The sequence below is a fragment of the Lycium barbarum genome, chromosome 9 (genome assembly GCF_019175385.1).
Source record: "Lycium barbarum isolate Lr01 chromosome 9, ASM1917538v2, whole genome shotgun sequence".
NCBI classification, from domain to species: domain Eukaryota; kingdom Viridiplantae; phylum Streptophyta; class Magnoliopsida; order Solanales; family Solanaceae; genus Lycium; species Lycium barbarum.
Genome location: NC_083345.1, coordinates 853717 through 868463, shown reverse-complemented (window position 1 = coordinate 868463; position 14747 = coordinate 853717). Strand labels below are relative to the sequence as shown.

Sequence of the window (14747 nt, the reverse complement as noted above, 5' to 3'; positions counted from 1 at the left end):
CCCCTAATAAAACCCACCTAGCCCAGCCCCTTACACCTATTAGTGGGCTTGGGCCGGGCCGGTGGTGGGCCGGGTTTACCGGGCTGGGTTCGAGCTGGCCCGGCCCACTTGACACCCTTAATTCAAACTACACGTCCAAATAATATTTTAACTTCAAATCAACATGATTTGAAATCATGCTCAAATGCTATGCTAATGTTTCACATCGAAAATATAGACATTCGAAGAGGGGAAAGAGTGCACAATCATAACATAGGAACTACTGCTTAGTATTTTTAGTTGATATAATATCATAATAAAACCGTATGTTATGTTTATACATGAAAAGAAAATTACGAAAAAAGAACATTATTATTTGATTTTAAGCCCAATCACGTTCTTTAGACCCATTCAACACAAAACCATCTTCCCTTACAAGTTACAACCCAAGTACATGATGTGGTAACTTTTGGACCAGCCCCTATGCATGCCCATCCATCATCAAACACGTTAAACACTGCCTCTTTTGGACTCCACCAGAAATGACACCAAAAAAGCATACCCCAAAAGACTTTCTCATGAAATGACCAAGTGAAATTTTGTCCGACCTTAAGCTTATGATAACCAAGATCATCATCTTTAGATTGACAATGAATCCTCAACGGGACATTATTATTAGGTAAAGCACTTACTATGTGAACATGATATGTCCTGAGAAGTCCTCCTGATGTGTTCAATGGATGAAAACATAAGAGAGACAAAAATAAGATTTTATTGACTAGAGTATACTTTTATTTTGAGAAAATTATGTTTGGAACAAATTAAGATGCATCTATTAATTTATATGCACTACATGGAACTAAAATATGGAAGTGCACTAAATGAAAATATCTTTACATATTATAACGCACGATTTGAAAATCACTAATTAATTCCACTCTTTTAAACATGGAATAAATTGAGATTGTGTTAATTAAAATACTTAATGGATAATTGCATTGGGTAAATTCTCATTTTAATCGATCTTGTGATATTTAGCTTAGGCATGTGACGAGGGAGCATACCATAGGGAGGGAGGGAGGAAAGTAAGCCTGGATAGTGGAAGAGTCGGGGGAGGCTGGGTCATTTGACGGAACTGGAAAACTTTTGCCTAAGGAAATTAATCTTCGATTAATTAAAACATGCGTATTATGTTCCTTTATATAGTGGATATATGTTATATATAAGTTATTTTTATAACTATATTTCTCTACCTCAAATATGACGTGAACATACAAATCTAAGCAAGTATATATGGGTAGTTAAATAGTTTAAGAGGTAATATTTCGTTAAATTTGTGAAAATTCATGCGCAAAGGGATCAAAATGCACATCGTCTATCTACTATACGATTTGCATATTGTAGAATACTCAAATACATAACATGTGTATTTCGATTATTATGATTTCTCTTCATTCTAAGAGTAAATTTTTGTTTGCTAACATGTGAAAAATTAGATATATACGTTTTAATGAACGACGAATCTATGCCATTAATGGTTATAACAATAAGTAATATTCGATTATTTAAAGAATATAATTAATTATTAAAACTAAAATCAAACCAAATGTTGGTTGTTTTTTCAAATCGAAAATCAAACTAACTATTCAAATAACAAAAAAAAAATAAAAAAAATCTCAATATGCTTTGATTTGTCAGTTTTCATTAGTAGCGCTACCTACGAGCACTGAAAGTAGGCAAGCCATTCAATTGAATGAGACCAAATTGCTCTACTATATACATTAAGGATCTTTTTAAATGAAATTCCAAATATAAAAGACTCTTTTTGGGTTTTCTCAAAGTTTGACTCTCTAATTTGCAATTTCTATAGACTTTAGGGGAGTTACTGCCTTCAAACCAAACTCTTGGGGAGCAAGCAAAGTATGAGAAAATGACAAAAATGATCCCTTATGTTTGAGGATAGGGTCAAAGTAATTTCTTAAATATGCACTGGACAATTGTGATCCTATAAATTCGTCAAAAGTTAACACTTTTAGTCTCCATCAAATATTTACCGAACTATGTCTATCAGATAGAATCATAGAACCGATGCGGAGGGGAGAAACACGGATTGATAGAAAAGGAAAGACTTTAAGGGGAACCATGAAAAAAAATGAAATTAGAGGAAACTTACATTTAGCGGTTCAATTAGTGTAGTTTCTGCAATTTATAATTTACTTCCTCCGTCCTAATTTATGTGAGGTTTTTTGACTTGGCACATAATTTAAGAACGAAAGAAAGACTTTTGAAACTTGTGGTCCATAATAAGTTATAGATATTTGTGTGGCTAGAAAGTATTTCATTAAGGGTAAAATAGGAAGTTGAAGTTAAATTGTTACAAAATATAAGAAAGATGTGTTCTCTTTGGGATTAATAAAAAATGAAAGAGTATCACATAAATTGGGAAGATAGAAGTATTTCTATAATTTGGTGTAGTTTTTTAAATATTTGACGAGACTTTCTTGGTATTTAAGGTTAAATCCTTTTCTCCACCATTAATTGCATCAAATTTAACGAACATAAATCAGACTAGAAGTATTAACTTTACCAAACTTAAAAGATCAAAATTACTCCGATGTAACAAAAATAACAAACCCAATATAATCCCACTAGGTGGGGTCTGGAAACGGTAAAGACCGCAGTAATAAAAGGCATAGATGTATATGTAAGAAACTATTTTGAACATAACTCAAACATAGGGGACCAATTTTTTGTTATTTTTTAAGCTAAAAGGCCTTTTATATTTCATTTCCCCTTCTTCCCAAGCAATGTTCTAGAAAATAGTAGAAGAAAAGCGTTTGATCATCAGAGAAATCACAAATCCCATCACAAAATCCATGTCGATTCTATGGGAAAAGAGTGGAACATGAAGAAGGATAGTGAGGTAAATGAAGGATTCGAAGCCGTTCTTCATCAGATTCGCGACTGTTTGCGGCGTTGTTCCAGGGATTATAGATTTCTGCGTTATGTCAGCCCCTAATTCCCGTAATCCTGAAATATAATTTACTTATTTAAAAAAAGGTGAAAATCATTTTCACCCCCAAATTTTCTTTAAAAATTAAAACCCCCCTCAACTTTGAACAATAGATACCCCCTCCTTTATCCAATGCAATGCCTATTTCACCCTTATTTTTTTCAATCTTCCATTTATGCAATACATTTTTATATCATATATATATTTATCTTTTTTATCTAGATATTTATAGATTCTTATTTAAGTTCATTAACATTATAAGTAGAATAATATTTTTCTATGAATTTGTGATAAAATCTAATTCTATTTTTAGGCTTAAGTGACTAAAACGTTCCCGAACTTTTCACGTTTTGCAACTTCAGTTCTCAAACTATTGATGGACTTCAAGACACCCTTAATTTGGCTAAATGGGTTTTATTACACCCTTGAGCTCATGACCCGGAGTGAGTGTAGTCACTCGCGGGTTCAGCTATAATAAATGGCTTATGTGGCCCTCCATGTGTAAAATATTAATGCCACATGGCATTTTCATCCTATGTGTTCTCCACATAGATAAATTGTTTTGAAAAAAAAATGTAAAAGTGGTTTTTTTTTTTTTTTATAAAAAATCAGGAACAATGAAATATTTATTTTAAATATGAAAAATTTGATTTAAAAAAAAATGAAAAACTACACTTGTAATTAAAATATTTGTAAAAAATGGATTTTAAAAAAATGAAAACTTGATTTTTTTTTAAAATTGTCCTAAAAATATAGATTTTCATGATTCTTTTAAAACACTTCTTTAAAAAAAAACTGGAAAAACTGATTATTTTTTAAAATGTGGAAAACCCATTTTTTTTTAAAAAAATTAATCCCGATAAATTAGATTATTTTTAAATCTAGGAAAAAATCATTAGTTTTCCACTTTATTCTTAAAAAAAATCAGTATCCCAAATTTTTAAAAAGTTCAAGTTTTTAATCAAAAATTCAATTTTTCAGATTCTTTTTTAGAAAAATGGGTTTATTTAGTTTTCCATATTTTTAAAAAGTCCAAGTTTTTTAATTAAAAAAAAAAAATCAATTTTCCAGATTTTTTCTAAAAAAATAATGGGTTTCTCAGTTTTCAAGATTTAAAAAGTTCCAGAATTTTTAATAAAAAATCCAGTCCAGATTTGTTTTCAAAAAATGGGTTTTCCACATTTAAAAAAAATAGTTTTTTCTGATTTTAAAAAAATATACTTTCTAATGAATTTTCCAAAATTGATTTTTTTTTTTTTTTTTGAAAAAAAAAAACTGACGTGGCAACTCTCACGCGCCTGTTTCGCGTGACTACACTTGCTGTGCCATGTGGCAGTTCGGGGATGAATTAAAACCCATTTTTCCAAGTTTAGGAGTGTCTCGAAGTGCAACAATAATTTGAGGACTAAAGTTGCGATTCGTGCCAAGTTTGAGGGCGTTTTAATCACTTAAGCCTATTTTTTTTATTGTTATTTCAAAATTATATGCAGTATGTGTATATGTATGTGCATACATGTTTGCATATTTAAGTTTCACTTCTCTCTTATTATCTATGGTTTATATAAATAAACAAGTGGTTGTCACTAATGGAATCTTTCTTAATTATAATAAAATTCATTTACAGTATAAATAAACTATCCTTAAAAATTTGACTCTATTTTTAAATTTTTTTGCATTATCTGCATAGAAATATATTTATAAAGTTATTATGACCTGTAATTTTTCACTTATATAAATAAATATTAAAGTTTTAATTATTTTTCTTCATTTATCTTTAATAGAATTTTGTCATTAATGGAGATGACACATAAATAGAGTAAATATTAGATTTGGAGAGATTTAATGTTATAAGGATTTTTAAAGTAGGTCATATACCCTTAACATAATAAGGATAAAGTAGGTCAAATATCCTATTAATAATTATTTTTTAAAGAGCATGTAAAATAAAAAGTAACAGATAATTCAAGACGCAGAGTAATACGATACAACAATCCAAACAAAGTGTAAGGGACTACTTCGAACTCGCACTAACATAAGGGACCATTTTTTTTTTTTAAATCATTTTGTAAGACCAAAATGCTGTCTATGCTTTTGCCAAGAAATGTTCGATAGTACTAGTAGAAGAAAAGTGTGAGAGAGAATCAGAGAAATCACAAAATTCGATGTCGATTCTATGGGAGAAGAGCGGAACATGGAGGTGGATAGTGAGACAAACGAAGGAATCCAAGCCGTTCTTCATCGGATTTGCGACGGTTTGTGGTGTGGTTCCAGGGATAATAGGTTTCTGTGTTATGTCAGCTACTAATTCTCGCAGTCCTGAACTTGAAGCTAAGCTAAGGCAGAATGCTCGTCCTGAAACCCTAGTATGTTACTCTTTAACACCACATCAATTTGTGCTTCAGTGCTTCATGTGTGTTGTACCTTCTGCAGTTTTGATTGTACTGGAAATTGTTTAGGGACTATTATTGATAATTGGTAGAGACTAGAGTTAATGGTCAAAAACACACCTGAATTATCGCTTTTTCGCGAGTTTGACATCCCAACTACCAACTATCGGTCCTGAACTATGAGCATGTACTCAACTAGGTGTGTTTTAATACATAGATGGTGATTGTTCAGGTACGAATATTGATAGTGTTGTGCTTGAGTTCTTCATGTGTATTGTACCTTCTGCAATTTTGATTGTACGGGAAATTGCTTAGAGATTGTCAGTTCCATCACCTAGTAGTATTGTTATTACCAGATTAATTTGTGCTTCATGTGTGTTGTACCTTCTGCAGTTTTAATTGCACGGGATATTGTTTTGGCATTATCATTGATAATTGGTAGAGTTAATGGTCGAAAACAAACCTGAATTGTATCACTTTTTCGCAAGTTTCACACCACAACTATTAGTTGCTCCTCTTTGGTACCTGAAATATATATTTGAAAAAATAGTTGTACCTTCTGATATTATGATTGTAATGGAAACTGATTTGGCATTATTTTTTATCATTGGTAGAGTTAATGGTCAAAAAACACTGAATTATCACTTTCCCCTAACTATTAGAGGTTTCCTTTTTCCTACCTGAACTATCACCGTTTATGTATTAAAAGTTAAAATACACCTAGTTGTACCTTCTGCAATTTCAATTGTACGGGAAATTGCTTAAGGAATTATCAACTCCTAACGTGTTTTAGACTTCGATCGCGTAGTAGTATTGTTATTATCACACAGCTTTCTTCTGTCCAGATGAGTGATGCGTCATTGTGTCTTGTACCTTCTGCATGTTATGATTGTGCGGAAATTGACTTCGCGTTATTAGTTTTTGATGTGTATTGCACTCCCTTTGCCTATTATACTGTTATTATAGGAACATCTTTCATCTGGCTGGATGAGTATCTATTTCAAATGTGTTGTACATCCTGCTTTGATGATTGCACGGAAAGTTGATTTGACATTATCGTTTCCTAATGTGTATTAGAGTCACCTCGACTAGTAGTATTGTTATTACTAGATCAGTGTCTGATTCATATGTGTTGTAGCTTCTACAGTTATAATTGTACAAAAATTGATTTGATGTTATCAGTTCTTATTGTGTATTCTACTCCCTTTGGCCTTTGCGTAGCTAATTGATATTACCGGAGCATCTTTCATATGGCGGGATGAGTATCTGCTTCAAATGTTTTGTAGGTTCTGCTTTATTATTGGACGGAAAATTGCTTTGTCATTATCATTTCTTAACGTGTATTAGACTTCCATCTGCTAGTAGTATTGTTATTACCAGATGAGTATCTGATTCATATGTATTGTAACTTCTACTCTTATGATGGTACGTAAATTGACTTGGTGTTATCTGTTGTTATAGTGTAATTTTTTTTTTTTGGTTGCAATTGGTAATGTCAATCTCCCGGATGGTTAGAAATAGACAAAGTAAATATTCCTCAGTATTAAGCTCCCGCTAATTTACTGTTATTACCGGAGCATGTTTCATTTGTCCAGTTTAGTATCTGCATCCATATGTGCTGTACATTCTTCTCCGATGATTGTACTGGAAATTGATTTGTCATTATCATTAATTGAGCCGAGGGTCTTTTGGAAACAACCTCTCTACCTGTGAAGGTAGGGGTATGGTCTGCGTGCACTCTACCCTTCCCAGACCTCACTTGTGGGGTTACACCGGGTATGTTGTTATTTCCTAATGCGTGTTGCACTTCCTTTGCTGAATATGGTAACTACCCGTGTAACTTTCACCTGATCAGATCAGTATGTGACAATGTGCTGCATATGCTTTTTACCTTCGGAGGTTATGACTATACCAAAAATTTAGTTAGGCATTATCAATTCCTAATGTGTATTGCCTTCCCTTTGACTTGTAATGGTATATACTGCAGAAAACTTTCATCTTGCGAGATCAGTATGTGCCTCATATATCTATTGTACATTCTGTTGTGATGATTGTGCTTTTTGATGTGGCAAATTGAAAAAGTGCTCTGGCAGTATCATTTGATAATGTTTTTTTTTTTTTTTGATGTACTTGTTACCTTTTGAAAGAAAATGATGTTTGGAGCTTTACTTTTTTGTGTGGATAAAATAATCAATAATTAACATATAGAAAATAGCAATTGATAACCAATCTTGGTAGATAGAGAATGGATAGTGTAAATGAATTGGATTACTTCTGAGCATTTGGCTGGAGCACCTCCTCTGTATTTAGGAGACACCATATGACAGAACAGGGAGTTTAAGATATTAGATTGACAGGTGTATTTTCTAAGCAGTAGTGGAAATAAATATTGAAATCATGGGATTCTACAAGAAGTGGACGCCTGGATGGTATGTTGAGGAACTGGGAATACATTATAAGTGGTGCGGAAGAGGAGTGGGTTGAAAGACCTTTTATTGAGAAAAGGTATGGCTTGCTATCTAAGGCAGTGTAGGGGACAGTCTCTGATCTCGATGGTTTCAACAAGGGCTTTTTGTTGAAGATGTTGAGTAATCATTAAGGAAGATTCGAAGACCACCTTCTAGTATTTCCTTAAGGAGGAGAAATTAAGATGATCACAGCATTTGAATATACCCATTCATGTCTTGTCTTTGTTGAACATTAAAACTGAGTTGTGAGCACTTTCACATAACTTTGGTTTACACCTACTGGCCACTTGCCATCTATGGGAACCAAAAGGAAAGGGATGGTACTGTGAAAATATTATTCTTACAAATTGCAGGATGTTGTTAGGATTTACAAATAATTTTAATGTTTACTTCTCTATCTTGTGCAATCTTTTCCATCTTGCTCCAATAGTCCACAGCAAATACTTGTTGAATCTCTTTGCTTATGTGGTGACTTTTCCTGTTAGAATTATTGTTGCCTTTTGTTTGAAGGGAAGTTAGGGATGAAGGAAGTGACAAGTTTATGGTTATCATCTGGTACCAAATAGACTATTTGACTTCATCTTTACAGAAGATGATTGTTTCTTTTCATTCACAGTGATTTCTTTTGGTCTCATTGGCTTACGTTTGTATCTTAGTACTTCGACTTATGAGTGGTGAATTCCTGAAGATATATTGTTTGGTTTTTTTCTAACAGATGATGGGTAAAGTTAATAAGGAGAGGTTGGCTGAGTACCTTGGCGAACTGCAGAGGAAGGAGAATACAAATGACAGATACGTTGCAGCTTTAAAGGGAGAAACGTTGACAAGGAAACCTTATCAGAGAATTCAACCAGTATCAAATCCAAGTGATACTGAAGCAAAGAAGGAACAGAAGTAGGTCATCGCGTAGCCGGCTTTGTTGCTTTGTTTTGGTAGTTCTACTTTTCCCAGTGGATAAAGCTTTGAAGTGGACACAAATGGAGTTATTGCTATGTCTCTTTGAAACTTGTAAAATTAAAATTTGAAGAATGTCCTTTGTCGAATGAGTGAAATTTGATTGAAATCTAAATAATCATATTTTACTGCCAGTGTGAGCAACTTTGTTTACATGCATCTTGACATTGTGTTAGGCATAGAATCGTCCAAGGATTTGTTGTAGTTAGTTATTAAATTGACAACGAAAAATTGAACTTGAACTTGAGAATATATTTCCAAATTGTGATATGAAGTGCATTTCAAGTGAATACTCTTCGATATCCAATTTGCACTTACGTATCTTCACCTCTCACAAATTAACCTTATCCAAAAAAAAAAAAAAAAAGTAATACCATTGGAACACAATTCCAACCTATTTTTTTAAAATTTCAACGTCAAATATATGTTCGAATGGATCTAAGTGTCCAAGCTTTTAAATGTTTTGATAAAAACACACTCCTATTGATTTGATATAAACGATAAATTTTCACAAATGTAAAGTTGATGTGCTCATGCAATTGCCCTTCTCCAAATTGAAGAGAAATTTGCCAGGTAGTAATTCCATTCATATTTGTATCAGTTGATGGTAATAATTTATAAAGCCACCTAATTGAGAACATTTTCTTATTTCACCAAAGAGCAGTAAACCAAAATTTCAGAATTCAGCTCCTCCTTTCCTTCTGTTCCATAGTTTCACAAGACAAAGGTCAATTTTATGGGGGGCACATGATAAAAAATTCAGACATACTAGTACATTAAATTATAACACATTCCGTATACAAAATAATTATCTCAGATCAAAAGTTTCCACAACAATACAGAAAACCGCGAATCTTTTATATCTTATTCTCAGGCCAAAATGAAAAATAGAGCAAAATATCCACACATCCACACGGCTACACAAGGGATATTGGTCTATAACACCTCATTAACACCATACTTGTGTTTCAACAGCAACCAGAAAACATACTGCAGAATTAACACACAAAAGGAGCATCAACGTGATGATCGTCGCAGTAGAGGCCTGGGCGTTGCGTGAACCCTTGTCTCTTCATCCTTTTCCTAGCCTTGGTAACAAGTTCCTCATTGGTGACTGGACCATCTGATTCAGCCAGAATTTCCTGAATTGCATTGCTTAGAGCACCATAAGATTCTCCACCTGCAGGAGTAGCATCCGCAGATGTTTCATCTGTTTGGCACCCACTAACGAGAATTCCACTATCCGGAAGACCTCTATTTCCTGAACCGGCATAAACTTCCTCCTTATCTCCAACGTGTGTTTCCATAGCCGGTTTTGCATAGCTCTCATCCTTCTCATCAAGTTTCTGTTTTAGAAACTCTTGAGCCAAGTTACCAACGATACCCAAGAACCCGCCACTGCCTTCACCGTCCTCGTTTTTCTTTTGTAGTTTGTTAAAAATGACCTTCATGAATTTCTTCACCTTAGGACTCGCGTCTTCTCCAAAGACATCAAAGAGTGTCGGCCTAAGTTTCCCAACATCAATATCATCCTTACCAGTTTTCTGCTTAAGTATCTCGATGAGGGTGGAAAGAGGCAAGGACTTGTTCTTCACATGGACTTGATTCCCGTCTTCCATCTCAATCACACTACTCTCAGCGAAATTCTCCTCTTCTTCCTCGCGGCGGTGGTGACGGCCAGGAAGGTGGATACCCCGGGATTCAAACGCATCTTCAACATTTCGACGTAAGAAATTCTTGAATCCAAAACGAGATCCATGGCTTTCATTGTCCTCGTCGCCTTGCTTGTGGCTCTCCCCTATCTGCTCTTTAGCTTTATCAATAAGGCCGCCACTGTGGCATGAGTCAGATACAATTGTAATCCGGCAACCTTCAGGAACTTTGTCCACGAGCTCTCTAAAATCATCATCTGACCAAGAGGATGAAACAACCCGTCGAACAGTTTAATATTAATTGCATGTTACTTTTTCAATAATGTCAACTGTTCTTTTTATGAAGTAATGATAATGTTATTAACAGCATCCAGAAGATGCAATTTACAAAAGGTATGGTTTCTATACAAAAATTAAGTCAAGGAAATCCAAATACTGATCAAATCATCTACATCCCGATTTTTACAACAAAAGAAAAAATTGGATGATGTGAGAGGATAGAAAGAACAAACGGATGAGAAAACCACTTTGTAAACATGTGAATTCACATTTCCACTCTATGAATTAAAACATTCCATAACCCTCTCTTACCCCCCACCCCCACCCCCACCCCCACCCCACAACCCATTTTCTAAAAAATTAAGCCTCAAATATCTGTCTCACTCTCAACAATCACAACATACCCAGTGTAATCCCAAAAGTGGGGTCTCAGGACGGTAGGATGTACGCAGAGTCGCAGACCTTACTCCACCAAAATGGTGTTGGGGTAAGAAGCTGTTTCCGGTAGACCCTCTCTCTCTCCAACAAAGATAAAGAGTATATATTATCACCGTATATATTATCACCAAAACAAACTAGCCAAGCTAACACCAATCTAATGAAATAGCAGTAAGAGGAAACTTTCAAGGAAATTCCACTATAGAAACTTGAAAAATCACTAAAGGAGGAAACTTTTTTTCCCCTTGTTAAGAAGGGGTAAGATAGCATCTCCTTTTCAACTAAAACAGCTAGCATAGTTAGGAATCTAAGTTTTTCATTAAAAAGAACAGAAAAATAAGAACCTTAACGAGAAATGAGAAAATCTTTTTTATAAAAAGAATGCTCATCCGCTCATTTACTGGATTTTCTAACACTTTGCCTGACTTTGTTCCCTCTTTTTTTGAGGTTGTTCAGCAAGATTAGCCTTGCAGAACATACGTGATAAACATTTCTTCCACACAAACACACAAATGCTTGTGGGAACTGCGAAAGTTACAGACGTGATTTTCCTGCACTTTCCCTAACTTCATTCACACTTTTTTTTCCATTTTTTCCTCGTTCAACCATTTCAAACATTCCGAGACCCCAAGTTTTCAATTCTAATATTCAACTTCCTAAGTTTGCATTTTTTTCACAATATTTATATCCACCTAAATTGTTAGCAAGAACAGATCAATTGAAACATTTGAATATCTTTTCAAAATTTCCAAGCTTCGTATGAGATCAACTCCACAAATCATATCCTGCGTTTTACCAAATTTTGTAGTAATGTTACAATTTTTAATCAAATTAATGGTAAAGTTACTAATTCCACATCCAAATTAGTAAACTACCAGTCCCTCTACACACCAACTATATCCCCTCTTTCGTTGCCAACTTTTTCTCATCCCCCCATTCAACAATTTCAATAACTCTGGACTCAAATGCTCATTCCAGAACCCCAGTTTCCTGTTCCAGAAATCTCCCTAAAACTCATATCCATCTCAATAAGCGCTTTCAAGATCCTTGTTTTCAAGACCCCATATGATGAGCTCAATCTCCTAAATTCTTACCACAGCAACTCTTCACATACACGAACCCAAAAAAAAAAAAAAAAAAAAATTGGAACAAACCTATTAATGAGATTCATATCACAATATAGTAAATTTTACCCCCTTTTTTTCACCAACTTTTCCTCATCCCCGCCATTCAACAATTTCAATTATCTAGAAACTCAAATTCTCATTTCTAAAGTTCCATTTCGCCATTTCATAAATCTCCCCAAATCTCCGATCCACCAGAATTATCATCAAAACAGATCAACTGAACCCCTTCAAGATCTTTTTTTTTTTCCCAAACCATTTCAAGATCTCAATCTCCTAGTTTCCCACCCCCCAACCACACAGACAAAAAAAGCAAATTTTGGAGCAAACCCATGATTTAGATCAAAGCAATACAACGTACCTGCAATAAGATTCATATATCATACACACGGATCATACCACACGCACACACAAAAAAAAGGGAGCAAACCCATGATTCAGATCAAAGCAATTCAAGTACCCGCAATAAAATTCTTATCTCACATACACACAAAAAAAAAAAAAAAAAAAAAAAAAAATTGGAACAAATCCATGATCTAAATCAAAGCAATAGTAAGTAATTACCTGTAATAAGATTCATATCACACCACACCAAAAAAAAAAAAAATTGGAGCAAACCCATGATAGAAATCAAAGCACTAGAAGTAATTACCTGCAATAACATGCATATCACACACACCAGAAAAAAAGAAAAAAAAAACTGGAACAAATTTGTGGAAAAGCTATTTTTTTCCTTCAAAACCCCCAGTCTCCTAGATACCACAACAAATCCACAAACCACACGCGCAAAAATAAGCAAATCTTGGTACCTGCAATAAATCCAACATTTCCTCATCCCCCCATTCAACAACTCTAGAAACCCAAATTCCTGTTTCTAAAATTCCATTTCATCATTTCACAAATCCCTCTAAATCTTCGATCCACCTGAATCATCATCATAACAGATCAACTAAAACCTTTCAAGATCAACTTTGTTTCCAATACCCTTTCAAGATCTCATCTCCTATATTCCTACCACAGAAACAACACCCCCCTCCCCCAAAACCCCACCAACCCCCCCCCCCCACACACACATACCCCAACAACAACAACAAAAGCAAATTTTGGAGCACACCCATGATTTATATCAAAGCAATACAAGTAACTGCAAATTCATATCACACACACATAAAAAAGAATCTTGGATCAAACCCCTGGTAGAAATCAAAGCAATAGCAAGTAATTACCTACAATAACATCCATATCACTCACACACACACACACACACACCAAAAATAACAAAAACAAATATTGGAACAACCCCATGATTTAGATCAAAACAATAGTTAAGTACCTATAACAAGATTCATATCATAAGGAAGAATAAACAAGAAAAAATCCAATTTTGGAGCAAACCCAAGATAGAAATCAAAGCAATACAAGTACCACCAACAAAATTCAACACACAACACAAAAAAAACAAAAATTTGGAACAAACACATGATCGAAATCAAATAAATACTTAGTAAAAGCAGTTACCTGTAATAAGATTCATATCACAAGGAACAATACATTCATCATAACCAGTATCATCTTCTTCACCAGTTTCAGCAGGTAACCTTGTACCATGTCCACTATAATGCACAAACAAATAATCACCTGACTCAGCAGATCCAACAAGATCACTCAATGCCTTACGTATGTTCCGACCAGTTGGTTGTATGTAAGAATCATCAGTATCTATAAGAACAGTTATATCTTCCTCAGAAAATCCATAACGGTTGATTAAACAATTGTACATTCGTTTAACATCGTTGATACAACCTCTTAATTCTGCTTTTGTTCCTGCATAGTTGATTCCGATTAACACTGCTTTTTTTGCCATTGGAATTTTTGCTTAAGTTCTTGAAAATTATCTTCTTGAAATTTTGGAGATTGTTAGGTTGAATTATTTGAGGTTTGGTTTCTTTTTTAAGTCAAAGGCTGGTGGGACCCAAGTATTAAAAGTTGGGAAAAGGGCCAATAAATACTCTGAACTAAATCATATTTTTTGCACGGATTGCCCTTCTGTTAGTGTTATTTAAATTTTGTCTCTCATATTTACGTTCTTTTAGATTTTGTCCTTCACTTGGATATACGAGGTTTTGGGTTTGAAATTCGCTGAGGCATAAAATAAAAAAATAATTTTATAAGACAAGGTTAGGGGGAGTGTATGCCGTATCCAGCATATAATCTTTAAGGAAAAACTAAAGTTATATCGGAGGGGGACAGACTTTGCCTTGAGACATATATATTTTATTTTATTTTATTTTACATTTCAAGACAAACTTTTAATTATGTCTTAAGTAAAAATTCCGCTTTATGGGGCATACTTTTAGTTATGCCTTAACTAAAAGTGTGCCCCATAAAATATAACTAAAAGTATACCCCATAAGGCGAAACTTTTCCTTAAGGCATAACTAAAAGTTTGTCTT

General features: G+C 34.0%; 2 protein-coding genes across 2 annotated transcripts; one reads left to right on the top strand and one right to left on the bottom strand.

Moving 5' to 3' along the window:
• The first annotated feature begins 5058 nt into the window (after positions 1–5058).
• On the top strand, positions 5059–8933 carry LOC132611310 (uncharacterized). Its single transcript, XM_060325738.1, has 2 exons — positions 5059–5355; positions 8563–8933. The coding sequence occupies exons 1-2, from the start codon at positions 5155–5157 to the stop codon at positions 8743–8745; spliced, it is 384 nt and encodes a 127-aa protein (XP_060181721.1). The 5' UTR covers positions 5059–5154; the 3' UTR covers positions 8746–8933.
• Positions 8934–9552: 619 nt separating this feature from the next.
• Positions 9553–14255, bottom strand: LOC132611309 (metacaspase-4-like). The gene is made up of 2 exons (XM_060325737.1): positions 13813–14255; positions 9553–10710 (listed from the first exon to the last, which is right to left on the bottom strand). The coding sequence occupies exons 1-2, from the start codon at positions 14156–14158 to the stop codon at positions 9800–9802; spliced, it is 1257 nt and encodes a 418-aa protein (XP_060181720.1). The 5' UTR covers positions 14159–14255; the 3' UTR covers positions 9553–9799.
• Between the last annotated feature and the right edge of the window lie 492 nt (positions 14256–14747).

What these genes read in the sequence shown, in the direction of transcription:
- LOC132611309 (XM_060325737.1), bottom strand. Translation starts at nt 14,158, where the DNA reads ATGGCAAAAAAAGCAGTGTTAATCGGAATCAACTATGCAGGAACAAAA. An exon ending in TGATATGAATCTTATTACAG is followed by an intron (nt 10,711 to 13,812) that starts GTAACTGCTTTT and finishes CCTCTTGGTCAG; the next exon opens with ATGATGATTTTAGAGAGCTC.
- LOC132611310 (XM_060325738.1), top strand. Translation starts at nt 5,155, where the DNA reads ATGTCGATTCTATGGGAGAAGAGCGGAACATGGAGGTGGATAGTGAGA. An exon ending in ATGCTCGTCCTGAAACCCTA is followed by an intron (nt 5,356 to 8,562) that starts GTATGTTACTCT and finishes TTTTTCTAACAG; the next exon opens with ATGATGGGTAAAGTTAATAA.